A 19158-nucleotide genomic window follows, 5' to 3' on the forward strand; every position below is an offset into this window, starting at 1 on the left:
ACCTGTATAGTTTTTCTCTCTCAGAATGATAGGAAGTCATGATACCAGTTTTAAGCCACTGTGGTCTATAGGGGACTTGGAGCTTTGTTTACTGCTAAGAATCCAACAATACAGATCTCTAAAACTGATTCTAGATAGAGAGCAAAAGGTTTTCCTTGCCATTTTCTCCTTCTATTCCAGTCTTCCATTAAAAGCTGCTCCTATCTGAGAGTTGAAGGAACACTAAACCACAAATAGTATAAAGCCAAACATTTGTTTCAGTTCAATTTATAAAACACGAACAGTTTTCAAAATACCTCCTACAGGCATGTGGGAAAATATGAAATTATTTCAACATGAGTTGATCAAGCATGAGATCTTAAATAAAGATTGTGTGGCGGGGATAACTACATGCAAACACAGAGGTAGCACTTTCAAGTCGCTGAGCTTGAAAAATGTGCATTTTTTATTTTATTTTATTTTTTAAGTGAAGAATTATGTTCTTAAAAAGAATACTTGCCTTTTGTGTTAAGGATCCATAATGTCTTCTTATGGTCGAATGATAGTGAAGCACTTCTGTGCCTCCCTGTCAAAGCTTGATTTTCAAGACCCTTGCCATCTTTCTGCAACAGAAAACTTACCGCTGTAACATTAGACGAGGCTTCTTTCCATGAGTAGCACGCCAGCTATGAGCGAGGGAGCAAAATAGATCAGCACCTGCTGTCCTGCCACTAAATCTTCCTTAAATGTCATGGAAGAAAATGTCAGATCCAAATCCTACTAAAAACATTGAGGCCTGAAAGCTTGGAATCCCAGAGAGACCCATTTAAAAACGTCTTCTTTAAACCTCAGGAAGAAACAGCTAATAGTAGCATCAATTGCCCACTGTGTGGATGAAGAGAATTAGGCACTAATACACTTCATATTTTGGGGAAATGTGAAATGATCAGAGTCAGACTGGTAGCTTTATGGAATGCCATGTATGCATTAGCAAAAAGCCTACGGTGGTTGAGTTGCTAAAGAACGTAAAGAGAAAGAAGATATAGAAATAATCAATCTCCTAGCAGGAGCAAATAGGCTTATGAATAATTTTGGTCCCCCAGAGAGTGTTATTCCTCCAGTAAAGGACAGGCTTTTTAGAATCTGGAACAGAGCCATCATATCCGAAAACTGTAAAACCAAAAGCAAACCACGAGTACAAAATACATTAATACTCAGTGGCACGTGCGATTTATGTTAGAACAATAAATAATATTTGTCACGATCCTTTATTTTCTTCAGTGGAATGCTGCGAACAAAACCGTGGAAAAGAATCTGGTCTAAAGTTCCAGCCTTGAATTTCCTTTTGGTCCTCTTTTCAGTTTTCTTCCTTGCATTCCCCCCTCCCCTCCCCACCCCAATTCTTGAGGCAGTGTAATTCCTTTTGTTTTGGAAATTTTTGTGAATTCTGCTCATCAAAATGTCCAATGCAGGCTTCCCTGGAAAATGATGACTGATTATATCTATTCTGGTAAAATCTGGGGGCAACTAGCAAAGATCACATGTGAAGTGTGAGCACCTTAAAACTGCAATGTGGTTCATTTCTGATCTATTCAGCATTGTCCTAGCAGTTATGGGTGAGTGTCATATCATGCAAATCCCTTTCATGCAAATCCAACCCAAGACCCAGTGAAACCAGAGCGCTGAGCATTTAATAGCAATTGATGGCAGAGAAGGAAAACTCTGTTTTCAAGCTCCTAACATCCTCTGGGGTTGTTACTGAGGTCCTAGAAGTCCTGTTCTTCCTAAAACGGGGGCAAAAGGGGAGGGGGGAGGGGGAGATTGCGCCAGGCTTTTTTGGCAGTCATCCCTGAGGGCAGATCTCCAAGGCTAGCCCTGAACCCTCGTGATTTGTGGGCCGAAGTCGGAATCGCGCGTCCCCGCGAGCTCAGAGGCTGCCCGCTTCCCTCCACCCCTTCGAGGCTTGGCAACCAATTAAGAGTCAAGGAAGCCGCGCACGGCGTCGGGGAAGGAAGCCAACAACCGGGCTCCCTTCCTGACACTTTCTCTTTCGATCAAAGGAGGCAAAGTTTTCTGAGCGTTCTAGAACGTCGCGGCCAGGAGACGCTTTTGAAGTTCCCGGGGCGCGCCAGGAAAAGCGCCTTCCTTTCCTCCGCCGCTTACAGCGCAGCCCGGGCCCGCCATGGAGCTGGAGGAACTGCAGCCGGACAGCCTGGAGGGCTGGGTGGCCATCAAGGAAAACCTCTTCGGCCAGCCCGAGCCGCCCCACAAGCTGCGCTTCCTTGTGGCTTGGAACGCCGTGGAGAGCAAGTTCGCGGTGACTTGTCACAACCGGACTTTGCAAGAACAAGCCGGCGGGGAGAAGGCGGCGGAGGCTGGCGACGAACAGCGCCTGAGCTGGGCCGGCTTGTATTCCCCGCAGGCCTTGCTGGGCGTCCATCGGCAGCTGGCGGCTTTGAACCCGCCGCTGGAGCCCTGCTTCCCCGCGCTGCCCCCCGCGCTGCCCGGCCCCAGCGGCTTCTGGGCGCTGCTGTTCCCCAGCTGCCCGGTCTTGGAGGAAGCGGAGCTGGAGACGCTGTGCCGGCGCCTGGAAGCGTACCTCGGTTGGGCCTTGGAAGGGTGCGGACGCAAGACGCTCCTGGACTTGCTCTTCGCCCACGACCAGGACGAGGAGGACGAGTATTTTGAAAATTTGCAGGAGTTCCGCAGGAAAAGTCTCAAGGGGCAGCTGACCGCGACCAAGGAGGCCTTGAGAGGGGTACGGTGTGGAAGGGGGAAGGGAGGGGAGGGAGGGTTAATCCTGACGACGTGTCAAAAGGCACACGCAGAAGGGGCATAAGGAGGAAGGTTACAGTCAGCGGCCCTTGGGTGCTTTGTTTCCCTGCCCAGATGGGCTAAGCCACCCACTAAACCAGTTTTTCTCAACCTCAGCAACTTTAATATGTGTGGACTTCATTCTGGGAGGGGGAATTCTGGGAGTTGAAGTCCATACATATTAAAGTTGCTGAGGTTGAGAAACACCGCACTAAAAGCTGAAACTAATCAAGCTGAGACTGTTGTGTGGGTCCAGCTGCATGGAAAGGTCCTTTCCTGACCGGTGAACTACAACTCCCAGCATCCTTAGTAATATCGGGTAATGGGGAGAGATGCCGGCAGTTGTAGTTCAGCAACCTCTGGAGTGCTACAGGTTGCCCTTCCTTTGCTCTAAGCTGGTGTTTCTCAACCTTAGGAACTTTAAGATGTATGGACTTCAACTCCCAGAATTCCTCAGCCAGTAGGAGTTGAAGTCCACGCCTCTTAAAAGTTCCTGAGGTGGAGAGACGTGGCTGTAAGCCACAAACCATGTTTACGAAGCAGACGCTAAGCCAACCCAAGGAAATCACAGCACTGTGAACCCTGTCAAAGACTCCTTGTTTGGCAGTCCTCCAGATGCCTTTTGACTTGAATTCTCATTAATCCTCAGTCAATATTCCCATGCATTTGGGGGTGGGGGGGGACCTAGTATTTGGGATGACAGGAGTGGCTGCAGCCATTAGCAGATTGCCTGACCTTGACTCAATCTGATAGAAGATTTATTTGGGGGTGGTGCTGTTTTGAATGTCTCCTTGAACAGTAAGATTTCATCGGAGGTTGTTTCCGGGGCTAAAGATCCCAAAACAAAGAGGCCATGTTCCTGGTTCAGATCAAATACCCGGCGAAAAAGCTGTACTGCAACTGACATGCAACTGTGTCCCAAACATGAACGATCCTTTCCCTTGTGGCTGGAACCTGGAGATTGCAAACCACAATTTTCAGTGTGCCTTCTTCAATGGATTTAAATTCAATTAAAGTTAAATTTGTCCTGGATTCCCAACCCCTCTTCTACAAAAGTTCCCATTGTTTATCTTATTTGTCCCTGGTTAGGTCTATATCCTGGCTTCTTCCAGGAGTCCAAGGCAGCTTTTGAGGTTGTCCATTTTATCCTCACAACAGCCTCTGGTAGCACAGGCTGGAAAATGGTACAGGCATCATCATTATTATTATTATTATTATTATTATTATTATTATTATTACTACTACTACTACTACTACTACTACTATTATGGTTGGTCGCACAATCAGCTAGATGTTTAGACTGGATCTGGCATTTTTATCCACCTATTGAGTCCTTCCCAAGGACCTGTGATAGGCAGATGTTGTTTGATGATGTTAAAGGTATTGTCTCAGGATATAAACTGTTGTTTTTGTTGTTATTATTATGGTCCTCCACTCCAAAAGACTCTGGATGGCTCACAACATATCAAATATACAATTAAAACAGTTAAAAATGTAACCAATGTAACAGCCTGGACAAGAGAATAACTGTAACAGTCAAAAACATGACACGGATCCACGAATGTGCTAAGCCCAAAAGATGACAAGATTTAATTGAGGGAACCTGGAGCGTGCCCACTTTGCCTGAACCTATGGATGGCAATGATTGGAGACAGGTGGCCCTGCAGGTAACCAGGCCCTGTGCCATGAAGGGCTTACTAGGTGATGACCAGCACCTTGAATTGCACACAAAGCCAACTGTCAGCCAATGCAGCTCGCATAGCAGCAATGACACATGGGCATAATGAAGAGTGCCTTTTACTGCTCACACTGCCTCATTTTGAACCAGCTGTAGCTTCTGGATGATCTTCATGGGCAGCCCCACGTAAAGCGCATTGTAGTAGTCCAGTCACGAGGTGAGCAGGGTGTGAGTAACTCTCCGAAAGGTCTCCTGGTTGAAAAAAGGGTGGAACTGGTGAAAATGAACCTATCCAAAGGCCCTCCTGCCCACAGCTGCCACCCACTCATCTAAATGGCTTATTTAGTTTGTTGTACAGAGCTGGTCATTGTGGTTTGAAAAATACAGTTGATGGCTTGGTGCTACATGGGTGCACTATGACGTGTTCAGCAAGTCATAATTCAAAAAAACCAGAGTTTAATATGACATGTGGAAAAAAAATAGGGCTGGGCAGTGCTTTGGATCTGAAGGCAAAAAGGGCTTTGGAGGGTGTGGGGTGTTCATGGAGCCCCTATCTGAACTCCTTAGAAGAGCCGCATTATTTTTGCAGAAGATGTGAGGTCCAAGGAATCTTGTTGCCTTCTAACCTGAACTGCTTTCACCTGTTATTTTGACTTACATGCCCAAGCCCACCTGCAACTTGGTGCCTGGTGACAGGCTGCTCTTGAGCATGGAACTTGATAAACCATGAACAGTATCTTTTCTCTCAATGGACTCTCCCTTCTCTTAATGTTCCTTGCTGGCAAGCATCCCGTCTTGGCGTGTGTCAAAAGATTCTTTCTTTTACTGTCCAGATTCTGTTGCCAGTTTCCGTCACATGAGGCTATATTCTTGGGGGCGGGCCGAGCGAGCGAGAAAACCATCCTTACTTTGTGCATAGTTTTATTTCAGCTTCTGTAATCTCTTCTCCCCATTAGATTTTCCATGCCTGTGAAAAGTTGGTATGGCAGGAAGAACATTTCAGAATACGTTGTCATCTTTTTTATGGGCTAGTTTTCTACGGAGCCCTTAAAATAAGCACACACGCACACACAGAGGAATATAACTCTAACAAATAAAAGAAATAAAACAGAAAAGCCGAACGCTGAGGTTTAGTTGGAAATGGGACAGCCTCTGGAATGCTGCTGAGAACAACAGGGATACTATGAGCGGCATGGGAAATAAACTTCTCAGGTTCCTTATTCACGACCTCAATTCCAACTGAGCATGAGAAACAGTTGCTGGGCCTACTCTGTGGAGCTATGTCCCCCATCTGCGGGGAGCTTTCACTTTTCTGAGAAATGTCCCTATTTGTAGAACTTAAGCTTCTTTGGTCGAAAGCCTCTTCTGTCCATCTGTGTCAGCCCATCACTGGATGAGTGTTGCATTGTGACAGGGGAAAAAAAAATCAGAATTGTGATGAGTTCATCAGTAGCCCTTCGTACTTGCTGGATGTAAACCATTCTGTGGTCACGGATTCTCGTGTCTGACTGTGTGATACTTTTGTCCTGAGAATGTTAAGAGTTGTCATTCAGAGTGATACCACTGCAGTTTTCACTTCTATAAAAACCAAAATTTAAATCTTGTGCTACCCACTTGGTAGACCAGACCAGGAAATCAACTCTACCGGGGGGGCTAAAACTTGTATTCAATACAGTATCTGCCATGGGCAGTAACTGTGCCAGCTGATGAATGATGGTTGTTGTAGTCCAACTCATTTGGAAAGCACCAAGTTGGAAAAAGCTGCTATAGAGCAATTGATGCAATCAGAAATAATTTTTTTAAAAACCCATCCCCTGTCACTCTCCAGCCTCTCTTGCGAAGAGTAAAACTGCTTGTTAATTCTCAAACTTTATTATCTTGGTAGGTTCTCCACAAGCACAAAGATGCTGATAAGCTGGTAGATTTAATGGAGCTGTACAAGGAAGAGGATGAAGTTTATTGGGAGCTGGTTACTGTAGCAACTGAATTCTATCAGTATTTGTTGTTACCATTCCGAGACATGCGAGAACTGGCCACGTTATACAAACTTGAGATTCTGGTAGGTTTCTCTTTCTACTCTTCCAAAATTCCAAATCTTAAGGCTGTTTCAGCAGCTGTAGCTTTTCATATAAAATATCCCGCTATACCTTCCCTCTTTTGTACAACGGGTCAGAGTGCAGGAACTTTGAAATCACTTTTTCATGTGGCTGTCCTGCTTTTGAGTTTCTGAGTTTCTTCATCAGGCAAGAAGGTTAAAAATGAAAGGTGGAGGGAAAGAACGGGGGCTTAAGACACCTCTGCACCAAATTAAAGTTTAGTCTGGGATAGGCAGTCTGTGGCCATCCATGTTTTGCTGAACAGCAGTTCCCCCAGAGATTAATTCCTGGAATTCCCACCATATGCTAACTCGCCCTCTGCTGATGGAGTTAGAAATCTCATGGGGACAAACTCATTTGTGTATGAGAAAGCTAGACATTGTTTTTTGAAGACCAATGTATGGGCTACCCATATTCGCTTCGAACAGTATGACCACTGCTTCATTGGATAAACTACTCAGCTGCAATTTATGGACCATAAGAATCTGAGTAGATCTCTCAAGCTTGAAACCGGTTTCCCCTTTGCAGAAGACACAGTGAGGAGCAGAACTGCATTAATCGTTGAATCCAGTTCTCCTCAGTGCAGTCTCTTAGTCTTTGTGGGTTAATGATGAGCACTAGTTTGAACGGCGATGTTAAAATGGCTATCTTTGCAGAAATCCTTGCAAGCTGACCGGCTCGGTCCCAAAAGGATAGAAGCTTTGCAGAAGGAGGCCAAGGAGTGGACAGATCAGGCTGAGGAAGCTGTGTGCTCCATTCAAAACATCACGGTTGGCTACTTCAAGGAAACTGTGACTGCACTTGCAGGTGAGCGAGACACAAGCAAAACACACTTTCATTGAGAAAATCTGAAGCCGTTGCCACGGTGGCAGTAGTGGGCCAGGGCAGGACATTAGACACAACCTGAAGTCCAAGGCAGTGTGTGGTCCCTATGTAAAGCCTTTCAGAATCTGCTTCTGCCTTATAATCTTTCATGTGAGAAATATAAAGATATAAGCTGGTATCACATTCCCTGTAAAGCCAACAAGATGCGAGAGTCCAAACAGAAGCTCCAAATTTTAACGCTTTTCTAAAACACTTTTTCATTATGATCACAGCCATTGTGAGCCAGCTTGCGTCCTTCCTTGAATGTAATCACTGTTAGTTTCTATCTTCCTGTATTTCCAAATTATTAACTAGTCCTTCTTAAACATTTTCAGTTGTTTGTCCTTTAGCCTAAGATGTTTTATCCTGTATTTTGTATTCTATAAATTGAGCTTTGTTTTGGTTTTAAACCTGGTACACTGCCTAGAGTCACTTTGGTGAACTATGTGGCTATATTTATATTTATATTTAAATAAATAAAACAGAAGGGGAGCAATCATATTAACCAGTATTTAAATATTTGAATTCAATTTAAATCAAGTGTATCTTGTGCCCTGAAAAATTTGTGGCCTGCCAGGCAGACAAATGCAGCACTCTTATTTTAGAGTATTTACACAGGAGATGTCTGACTCAGGGACACCGTTGTTAAAGACATGCTTTAGTTAGCAAGTCTAGTTTGTCAGGTATACTTGGGAAGATTTTGCCCCCTGTTAGAAATGGGGAAGGGCAAAATATCATTTTGTTACTTCTACGTAGTCTGTACTACTACAAAAAAAAAAGGGTTTAAGGTGTGGATGACCCAATTGAAAAACTTGCATATTGGAGGTTCAGTATTCTGAGCATTTAGTAGTGGATTTTAACTGTTCAAAGGGCTTCACGAATATATTACTTTTTGATGTATTTTTACTTTGGAGGCACAGCATATCAATAAATAAAAACCACGCTATGCAATGGGTCAGCTCATGTTGGACTTATGTCATGTTACATTTTGTGACTGACTTGATTTGTTAGGGACCCCCTAGTGGTCAAAGAAAAAAGTGCAAGCCCAAAATTTGGACGCCTGAGCTTGTATGTCATGTTTTTACTTTTTTTCCAGAAGTTTATGTAAATTGGACTTCCAGGGCCAAGAGTTCTCTGGATGTCTTGGAAACACCCTCCCAGAATCCTCATACAATGGCTCTGTGGGTTGGAGTTAAGGGCCCACACATCTGGAGGTCACCTGTTTGGAGAAAGCTGATGTAGGTAGAGATGGAAAAGCCAAGAACACAAATATGGAAAATCAGTGATTTTTGAATGTGTTTGCTACTTTCTCCTAAACAGATTAAAATCAAGAGATGCTCCATCCCTTAGCAACTTATAACAAGAGCGTTCCCCAGCAACTTCTAGCTCCATTCATAACAAAGTTCAAAATGTTAAAACAAACTCAAATTGAAAGTTGTCATCGGGCTATATTCTTTTCTGTTTTATATACCTGAAATATTCTTTCCTTTTTCTGGAGAAGGCAGTGCAAGACCCTTCTTAGCAACCCCAAGATTTACCTGTGCTTTGGTTTGTTTCTTTACTTGTTTACCAGCGATGCACAAACAGATGGAGCAAGATCAAAAGCGATTTGGCCAAGCTGCCTGGGCTTCAGCTTCTCCAAGATTAGAGAACTTAAAGTATCTGCTAGCAAAAGAAACCCTTCAGCATATGAGAGCCAGAGAATTGTGCCTGAAGCACAAGAGAGCTGATACCAGAAAGCAAGTAAGGACCTTTCTCCTACCTGTTCTCCCCTCAGCCATATACACCCATGCTCTGACCTATCCGAGAGAGAGAGAGAGGGAGAGAGTTCACTTGCTGTAAAACTGGAAAAATGGGCAGAAGAACAACATGATGAAATTCTTGCTGGGCTAAAATTGATTGTTGGGGAAGAGAGGATGGTCAGATGCTCTCCTGAGCATAGAGGACTCCCTGCATATACATTTTTGGTCTATGATCGTAAATAAATAAATGTAAATGTATATGCAGGAAGAGGAACCCTAACCACCTGTGAAGTAAAATATTAGAAAAGTAAATCTGGGACCATATAACCAAGTTAAATTATACTTAAAGCCGCCCAGAGTCACCCATTGGAGGAGATGTTGTTTAGTCGTTAAGTCGTGTCCGACTCTCCGTGACCCCATGAGCCATATCGCGCCAGGCCTTCCTGTCCTTCACTGCCTCCCTGAGTTTGCTCAGTTTCATGCTCATTGCTTCAGTGATGCTATCTAACCATCTCATCCTCTGCCATCCTCTTCTCCTTTTGCCTTCAATTGGAGGAGATGGGCGGCATACAAATTTGAAAATAAAATAAATTTAAAAAAATAAAGTCTTCTTGCTGCACTCATGATTGATTAATATCTTGCCACCTTTTTTGAAATTTATGGGGGTTTATTGACTAATAAAAAGAATGTCTTCCTGAAACCCAGCAAGAAGGCCAACCTGATTTCCACCAGAAGACTAGTTCAGAGCACTCTCCCACAGCCTGGAATGGCAATATAAATTTGAGTGTCCCCAGCATACTGATGACAACACACTCCAAACTGTCAGATGACCTACCCCAGCAATTTCATACAGGGGTTAAAAAGGAGGGGAGAGAAAACCAACCCCTGCAAACCACACATTTCAGGTGCTACCAGGCCAACCACTCATTCCCCCTTCCTCCCACAGCTGAAACTGATCCTGAGAAAGGAGCAGAACCATTATAAATCCCCAGCTCCAGAGGCATTCCAGCAAGATACTATGGTTGATGGTATCAAAAGCCATCAAGAGGTTTAAGAGGACCAGAAGAAGTGCCATACCCCCATCCAAGTCCCAACAATGTCATCTAGGGGAGCACCCAAAGCCTCCTCTGTCCCATACCTGGGCCTGAATCCTGACTGAAAAGGATCCAGATAATCCCACTTCTAGAGCAGGGTTTCTCAACCTTGGCAACTTTAAGACGTGTGGACTTCAACTCCCAGAATTCCCCAGCCAGCATATGGGAGTTGAAGTCCACGTCTTCAATGTGCCAAGGTTGAGAAACCCTGTTCTAGAGTGATGCAGAGTTGTCTGCCATCATTGCCTCCACCATATTCCCCCCAAATGCCTCATTTTGCATGTAACGTTTGAGGCCCTAATGACGCTTCCTGTTTTGTTTGGGAATTCCCAAGATGGAGACACTTGGTGAGCAGAAAAATGATGTGGTTCAAGTGGAAAAGCTGGAACTAGAGTATTACGAAACCCAGTTGGAGCTATATGAGGTACAGTTTGAAATACTGAAGAATGAAGAAATGTTACTGGTTACACAGCTGGAGACTTTGAAGAGGCAAATAAAGGGTGAGGATGGAAGACAGGATGAATTTCCTTTGTTTTGCATTTTAATCTGAACCAAGCTATTACTTGTTGGCACTCAACTAAAGCAGGAGGAGTCTTCCATTGCTGCGTTTCTCCAAGTCTGCAATCCAATAAATGTATTCATTGGGAGGTGGGGTGGGGAAAAGGCTTGCAAAAAGCACATTAGAGAAAATTGCATCAGAAAATGGGTAAAAATTTTCATGCACACCCATATGTATACATTTCACGCGGAGATGTTTTGAAATTGAAAACAGATACAGAAATAGGATGAATAAACTTGTCCTTAGGGATAAAATTATGTTAAACAGAGTGGAATAGGCAGATTTTTAGGTCCTTAATAAGAAATTCCTTCACTAAAACAGCCTTGATTATCTTTGATTGGGTTCTACTTTCAGTTTTTCCTTTTGTAGAAGCCACACCACAATATGAAGTGCGAGGAAAAAAGCTAGTTCGTATCTATAGAATAAACCATTTAAATCTGATAATTCCAAGTTTGAAGAATTTTTAAAAATTTCATAGTACAGAAACTACAGAAAAGGAGAAGGTTAATTTTGCAATCTGTTAATTATAGCCGAGCCCCACAAATAAATTCACTAATTTAGAGGATTTTAAAGACATACAATTGAATCTAGAGGCTTTTCTTTTGGGACTAATGGACAGACAGATGAAAGAAAGTCATGGAACCTGGGTTTTATATATGGCAACTGCAGCAAGATTATTATATGCTCAAAAGTGGAAAGGTTTGGCATTACCCACAATAGAGGAATGGTTGGTAAAGATGGTAGAACTTGCTGAGATGGCCAAATGGACCTGTTGGATTAGAGAAAGGACAATATTTACACTTATTGCTGACCGGAATAGTATAGACTTTTTGCATGAAATAGAAAAAAATAAACTGATGATTTGTGCGTTTGCTGATTGGAAAACAAAATAGAAAATGGAAAAAAGAGGGCTTTTCTTTTTGTAACCATAGAGTAAGAGAGATTTTTTAAGTGGCACAGCTCAGGCAGAAGATACACTGGCTGGAGAATCATACTTCTTGATTAGATAATTAGACATTATCTAATATTGTATTTGCTGCGAAGAAAATCTGAAGCTGTTGCTTTATATTTCTTTCCATCTTTTCTTTTTGCACTTCGTCTTTCTTTTGTCTTTCCCTTTCCCTTTCTTCTCTTTCTTTACTTTATATTAGTTTTTGTTAGTGTTTATCTTTTTAAAAACTTTTAATAAAATGTATGTGTGTATGTATGTGTGTAAATCAATGTATAAATCAAAGCACTGCATTATCTAATTCCCTAGGTACTGCTAATCCAATCAGAACACTGTAATCTGAAAACAAACAGAACAGAAAGATCTGTCTCCAGCAGCATGTGTGGGGAGGTTGAAATAGGCAAGATGGGGATGGAAGTCACAATGAAAGCCCTGCCCCTTTTGTAAACGTATCAACGTTGTGCCTGCCCCTTGCAGACTCCACAAACTCTACTTACAGTGCGCGCATATGGAAAATCAGTCATTACTCCTACTATTGATCCATTAGGCACTAGATACCGTATTGGTGGATCGTATGGACCTCTGGTTGTTTAACATATTTGCCACTCCAAGTCTTCAGCTGCTGTTTCTGCTAGAGTGAAAGTACTGCAACCATCAGCAAATGCCTGAATATTCCAGCAAAGCAGTAAAACTGGTAGGTTTTGGTTTTAGGGAGGAGTGTTGCATATTTTACTTAATGAAATCCTTGTCCCTTCTGTAGAGATTCAGGATGAAGTAATTTATTATGACACATGTGAAAACTCTGATGAATTAGAAGCTATGGATCAGGCCCTGGAAGAAATCTGCGCATCTTCTTCCGAAGTGGCACAGCTCAGGCAGAAGACGCAGCGGCTGGAGACAAAGCGGGGGATTATCTGCTCCAGGAGAGCTTATCTCAGGAACAAGAAGGTAACTAATCCAGAAAGTGGAGCCTTGACAAAGTTAGCAAATCTGTTGTATCCTGGGACGCTTCTGCAGTCTTCTTGAAAAAACAGAATTTAAGATGATCCCGTGCTGTGGCTTTTCCCCCATGGGAAGATGGCATCTCCTAGACCAAATGCCACATGTTGGGAATTTGTGCCCCTTGAAATGTTGCTGAACTACAACGCCTGGCATACTCATCCAGCATTCTCATTGAGGAAAGATCTTGGGAATCAAAGTTCAGTAAGATTTGCAGGATCACAGGCTGCCTTGGAAACAGAGGATAGCTGAATTAGGATCCCTGCTGTTCATAACTCCAGGATTTCAGACCCTGCAGCTCCTGTTTTTTTTTTTTTTTTTAAGTCTGTAAATTAAACACAAGGACAGAGATTCATATGTTAAAAAACGGTAAGAAAGTATGGACCTGGATATCGAGGCAGAAATTTTGTTTCCTTTAGCATGGAATTTGTAGAGCTGTAATATATGTGTTCTGCAAAAGGAGGCTTGTTGGAATTCTCTCAGCCTGGAAGTGGGGATGGCTGTTTGTACAATATTATGGGCCAGAACAGACTTATTTCTTCTGATTAAGCAAAGGGGGAGCAAGGTCTCCCTTGCATCAGGAGAGAGAATCAGAGACATCAAGGAGGCCTTGTGTTAACCTACTCACTGATAAACGGGCTAAAGTACACATAAACAGTTAGCAAGAGTCTGTAACCTAACCCCTTTTCCCATGCAATAGATCTGACTAATGAGAATCAGTGAGAATCTAATTTTCTTGGTTGGGAGTCACCATTAGGGGTTCGATAAAAGGTTTATTTGAACATGAAGATGGCTCCCATAGCTCCTTATTATCCTCAGTTGGGAGAAATTCTCCAGAGTGGAGACAAGGGTCTTTCCCAGCCCTACCTGGAGATGGCAGGTCTTAGGCCTGGAAAAACTTTGTTTGCAAATAATGCTAAGTTATGTCCCTTCCCCACAATCCTTTGCATGGGGGCTTGAGTTGCTTTTTAGAAGGTTCTGGGCAAGTAGAAAGTTGAACCCAACATTCTGATTCAATGGAATTAAGTTTTGCCTGAATCTTCAGATTTGGGCTAGTGGGATTTTGCACTGCTTTCTTTCCTCTTAGGACCAATGTGAAGAGAGCCGGCGTCTTAGGCTCCAGCAGGCGCAAGAGACCACACGCTACTTCGAACAGCATCACAGCATCCAGATTGTACGTATTAAGACATGGAAGGTGGGAAGGGCATTCTGTTGCAGCTAGAGTTCTAGCAGGGAAATGGATGGGTAAATTCTGGGCAAAAAAGCGGTCAATATGCAGAGTTGTTCTTCACTCCCAGAATCTTAGTTTATTTTAAAGGAGGTTCTAGACATCATAATAGAGGATGGCTGCTGCTATTTCAAAACCAGAAAGGTATCCATTGGTTGGGAGCTGTGACACCCTGCAAATTGAGGGGTACACATTGGCTCCATTTGTATATGTTGTTCTAAGCTGTAGACTTTCAGTTTTCTGGAATTTGGAGTTCATAACACAATCTTATTTTGTATCTATTTGTAAGTAAGCTTCATTGGGTTCACTTTGGTTTACTCCAAGCAAATATACATTGGGATTGCTTATGAGTGTGTGAATCTCATGGGAGATTCTAACAACAACAACAACCATAATAATATTTATTTATATGGCCCCAGACCAATAAAAGAGAATTTAAATAAGGCATCCAACTGTTCAGGAAGGAGATGTTTATGTAGGCTCATAATTAATTCTATGTAAATTCTAGGGCTGGGCAGCACTTGTTTCCAAAAAAATGCTTCAGAGCATGCAAGAGCACAAATATAGCATCTTTCTGCAACTCCTTAAAGCAGCCGCACCTTTTCCTGGGATTCCACATCTGACTTCCACAGCTGCTTTAAGGTGTGGCACTTGAGCTGAGTTTGCATTCCCACACGCTCCAAAGCAGTTTTTAGAGATCAAATCAGAAGTGCTGCACAATGGTTCTCCTCTCCTTTCTCCTCTCCTCTCCTCTCCTCTCCTCTCCTCTCCTCTCCCCTCCCCTTTTTCCCCCATTGCATAATTTTAGGCCATCTGTTATCAGGCTCCAGACTATTTAGCAATGTAACTTAGAGGCAACTTAGTTGCACTGGGAACAGTCCTCTATGTGTGCATTAAGGGTTGTCATTCACACTGCAGAAAAGAGAGAAGAGAAAAGAAGATGAAAAAAAGAAAAAAGCCTGGATAAAGGAGGAGCGGCAGAAAACTCTGGAGAGGCTAAAAACATTCAAGGAGGCAAGTATCACAATTTATCTTGTTCTTCAGTACCCTAGCAGTATCTCTTGCTTTTGGAGAAAGAAACAAGGTCTGGTTATTAGTGGTCTGCAGTGGTTAGCAGCAAGAACAACATCAACCATGAGAAATAACTCTGGATTTAGGAACCACAAGGATGGTATCAGTATGTTTTGCACAGAATTTAGTCAGTCACCTTGACCCAACTATGCTTCTGTAGCATAGGAAGTAGAGCACTAGAATGGAAGTGGCATGCACAGGAAAACGATGAAGCTCCTCTATCTGCACAAACACTGCTGCCTTAACAGTGGTGGGGGAAAGTGAGGTCTTTACAGTCAAGTACGTCAAATCCTAAACTAACCAGACAGGGCTGGGTGGGAAGGACACGCTAAGCCAGAGAGAAACCTCCCCAAGGCTAACCTTCATCCAGCTTCGCACGTTGAGCAGATGAAACTGTTAGGCCTCACACTGAGCTGGCTAAGCATGTCATGGGAAGACCGTCATGGCTCTTAGAAACTCGTGGGGTATGTAAAACACGTCTAAGGGTCTGATGGCCACAGTGGACTAATGCAGTTAGCTCATCTGCTGTTTTCAAATCTGATGCCTTCTTACCTTGCAGAAATGTCCAGCTCAGTTTGTGCTGAAGACTTCCCGGTCCCAGCCTGTCAACTCCAAGCAGGCTGGGCCACGACCAGCTCCAGCAGTTTCCCCCCAAGCTAGGTCAATGAGCAAGAGGCCGACTGCCAAGCAGTCCAGGAACATCCGTCCAGCACAAGTCAGAACTTCCAAAGCATCATGTCAGAAGCCTTCCAGAGATGTTCCCATCCAGATTTTTGCACCACCACATGGCCCAGAGCCTCCCAAGGAAGGTGCGGAGGCACCACTACCTGTCCCTCCACCTCCACCTCCACCCCCCCTTCCACCCCCACCACTGCCATCAAGTGTCCAGACTGTTGGCTTAAGCAGCACAGGAGCCGAAGATAAACCACTGCCTCTTGTGTGTGAAGGCTCTCCTAAAGGAAGTACCTCCCTGGAGAAAGCAGACACTGCATCCAGATGCCCAACCAAGAATTACACAGGTGAAAAGATGGGGCATTTTTTTCTTCCTGGGCACAGTATTGTCATTTATACCACATATATGTAGTAACAGGGGATATTGTGTTCCACAGAATAGTATCAGAAAAACTTGCCCATGAGGTCTCCATTGAAAGACAATGAAATGTTAGAAATGCTGCAGATCCAACCTCTTTTATTGCATAGCAAATTGAATTCAAAGGTTCAGTTGAAGTCTTCTCCTACCTATGATGTTCACCTAAATGGTGAGCCTTGACTGGCCAAGGTTTTTCCTATTTGGAGACTGAACTTCTTTGCATATAAGGTATGGTCTCTATTACGGAGCTTGAGCCCTTGTGCAGAGTTCATCCCTTTTTCTGTCATTCTTGCAACCCCACACCCTGATTGAAGGGAATACAGAGAACATTTTGATCAAGGCCTCTGGAAACTGCAGTGCATGCTGAAGAGCTGGGAAGACATTTCCTTGGGTCACTAAGAAGTTTTTGCATTATTTTTTTCTGCAAGAAATAACATCCCTATGATATTACAGGAAAGGGGGCCTTTTTTGTTATAGCCCCCACCTTGCTGCTACTCTTCCCCGAGAAATATGTGCAGGACCTCCTTACTGCAGTTCTCTAAACAGGTTAAACCATTTTATTTCAGTGTGTTTTTTGGTCCTAGCTGACTGATTGTGGGTACCTATTTGGGGGTTTATTTGGGGCTTTATCTTTGCTTTTTCTGGTTATTGTTTTTGATACTGTTCTGACTCAGCTATTTATGTATTATTATGGGGGGAGTTGTTTGTTTGATGTTGCATGCTGCCCAGAGTCCTTTGGGATTGGGGTGGGATATCATTCATTCATTCATTCATTCATTCATTCATTCATTCATTCATTCATTCATCTGTCCGTCCATCCATCCATCCATCCATCCATCCATCCATCCATCCATCCATCCATCACATTTATATAACCACCCATCTCACAAACATGACTTTGGGCGGTGTACAATGAAAAAAGAGCATCAACAGAAACAAGCATTAAAATTATTCCATAATAATTGGCTGTAAAATAAAACAAAACAAACCCCTACATCTGGAAAATTATAGACCCATAGGCAGCTCTGTTTTTGGCAAAACCAGGCCTGTAAGTCAACTTCAGGCAGCCTTCTCCATGGAATCCTCTTGTCCAAGAATGACATTGTTTTAACATGTTCTACCACAGGGACCATGGATGAGGTCTTGGCTTCCCTCAAGCGTGGCGAAATCCTCCTTCGCAAAGTGGACCTGACCCACCAGGCACCTTCCACTGGCAACTCTCTCAATGACAGCATTCTTGCTGCCATCAGGCAGGGCGTTAAACTGCGGAAGGTCAACCAAGAGCCCAAGGCGGACATTGTGAGGGGTTCTGGCAGTGAGCTGGAGCAAAGCATCAAGGCAGCCATCCAGAGAATTAAGAATGTGTCAGCTGACTCAGATGATGATGAAAATAGTGACTTCAACAGCGGGGAATGGAACAGTTAACAGAGCGGTTGGCTGGTTGCATTTAGGAGCCCCTCAGAAGTCCATGAGGGATTCTTTGGTGAGAAGACAGCTAACCGCAAAGGAGTCCCAAACAGGAAGAGCGGTCTGGGGCCCAACAGGTTGGCGCTAATGTCTTCCATGAATCAGGCATCCCAGAATTCTCAGCAGCACCGTGGAGTTCAGGGGCAGCTGAGGAAGTGTGGGAGATATTTCTTGATCAATGTCAGAAGTTTCCAAGCTGTCGAGTGAATTTGGAACAAGTCCTTTACTGACACTGAGCTTTATGCTTTGAAGTTTGCACGTTTTTTTTCTTTTTTCTTTGCAAAGGAATCAGCGCCCCTTAGGGAATCAAGGGCAGTGACAATGTTTCAGAACTTTAAAAAGCCCCCTTGATGCCATCCCAAACTTTCATTACTGTATGGAAACATTATTCATTTGATTAAACCTGTACCAAAACTATTGTTAAAACTGTCCTAGGAGAATGAATTACTCTTCCGAAATTACTCTTCAGGTGCATAGGAACAGAGGGAAATCATCTCCATGGGACACATTTGTAACAACTTTTTGGGTACAGGTAGTCCATTCCCAAGGTCTGTCCTTAAGTTGAATTTGTATGTAAGCCGGAACAGTATTATTGTATAATACTGTATAAGTAGTAGTGTGTAATGAACTCGAACCATTGTGTATTTAACTCAAATCATTGTGTATTTAACTGGAATCATTGTGTATTTAACTTGAATTTTGCTACAGTAGGCTCCGTTCTTAACTATGGGTTGTCCTTAAACCGGGCATTCTTATCCCGGGGACTGCCTGTATTCTCATACCTCTTTCCTGTGAAAATGTGGTCCTGGTTACACCAAATATTTGCTGACTAGAATGGTTTTGGTTTAAACAGAAATGGCTTCTTTCAATACTGCCAAGCCAGGGGAGACCCGAGTTGGTGATAATATATGCAGAAGGGATCTGGGTGTCCTTGTCAACCACAAGGTAAACATGAACCAGCAATGGATGCACCTGTTAAAAAGACAAATGCTGATTTTTCTCAGCATGCAGTCCAGATCATGAAAAATGATAGTTCCACCCTATTTGGCCTTGGCCAGACTCCACTTGGGATATTGTGTCTAGTTTTGGATAGTGTAGTTGAAGGACAGTGACAAATTGGAATAAGATCAGAGGATTGCTATCAAGTTGATGAGGGGTCTGGAAATCAAGCCCCACAAGGAGTAGTTAAAAGATTGGGATATGTTGAGCTGCAGAAGAGACAACTAAGAAGAGATGTGACATCTGAGGGGCGGTCATATAGAAGAGGGAAAGGCCTTATTCTCTATTGCTTGAGAGAGCAGGACCAGGATCAGGACCAGTGGTTAAGACCCCAAAGAGGTGGTTTAGATTAGACATCTAAAAACTTCCTGACTTTATGAGCTGTCAGCCAGGCCTCCTTCACCAGAGGTCTTCAGACACTGGCTGGATAGTCACCTATCAGCGACACTCTAGTGGAATTTGTACTGAGCAACGGGTTTTGACTTCTCTGACCTCTATGGTCATTTCCAATTCCATGATCCTATCATTT

The 19158-nt window shown here is 43.4% G+C and overlaps 2 protein-coding genes across 5 annotated transcripts in view; one reads left to right on the plus strand and one right to left on the minus strand.

The window, feature by feature from the left end:
• Positions 1-2718, minus strand: part of FSD2 (fibronectin type III and SPRY domain containing 2) — a 17587-nt gene extending 14869 nt beyond the window's left edge. Inside the window, exons 1-2 of one of the 4 annotated variants that reach the window (XM_025170045.2) lie at positions 2579-2718; positions 621-665 (exon numbers count right to left, since the gene is read on the minus strand). The gene's annotated coding sequence lies outside the window, so the exon portion shown is untranslated. Of the gene's footprint in view, positions 1-499; positions 666-2578 lie in introns of all 4 variants that reach the window. The other 3 variants (XM_088148604.1, XM_088148603.1, XM_025170044.2) reach the window with 3 other exon arrangements.
• On the plus strand, positions 1970-18306 carry WHAMM (WASP homolog associated with actin, golgi membranes and microtubules). Its single transcript, XM_007433503.3, has 10 exons — positions 1970-2737; positions 6357-6530; positions 7224-7374; positions 9005-9174; positions 10602-10767; positions 12536-12723; positions 13862-13948; positions 14921-15016; positions 15633-16092; positions 17290-18306. Exons 1-10 carry the CDS (start codon positions 2162-2164, stop codon positions 17586-17588), a joined length of 2367 nt encoding a protein of 788 aa, XP_007433565.1. The 5' UTR covers positions 1970-2161; the 3' UTR covers positions 17589-18306.
• The last annotated feature ends 852 nt before the right edge of the window (positions 18307-19158 follow it).

This window comes from Python bivittatus, unplaced genomic scaffold (assembly GCF_059951505.1).
Source record: "Python bivittatus isolate LINGU-HERP-01145 unplaced genomic scaffold, Pbiv_v1 ctg000530_np1212, whole genome shotgun sequence".
NCBI lineage: Eukaryota > Metazoa > Chordata > Lepidosauria > Squamata > Pythonidae > Python > Python bivittatus.

What these genes read in the sequence shown, in the direction of transcription:
- WHAMM (XM_007433503.3), top strand. Translation starts at nt 2,162, where the DNA reads ATGGAGCTGGAGGAACTGCAGCCGGACAGCCTGGAGGGCTGGGTGGCC. An exon ending in AACTGTGACTGCACTTGCAG is followed by an intron (nt 7,375 to 9,004) that starts GTGAGCGAGACA and finishes CTTGTTTACCAG; the next exon opens with CGATGCACAAACAGATGGAG. An exon ending in AGCATCACAGCATCCAGATT is followed by an intron (nt 13,949 to 14,920) that starts GTACGTATTAAG and finishes TTCACACTGCAG; the next exon opens with AAAAGAGAGAAGAGAAAAGA.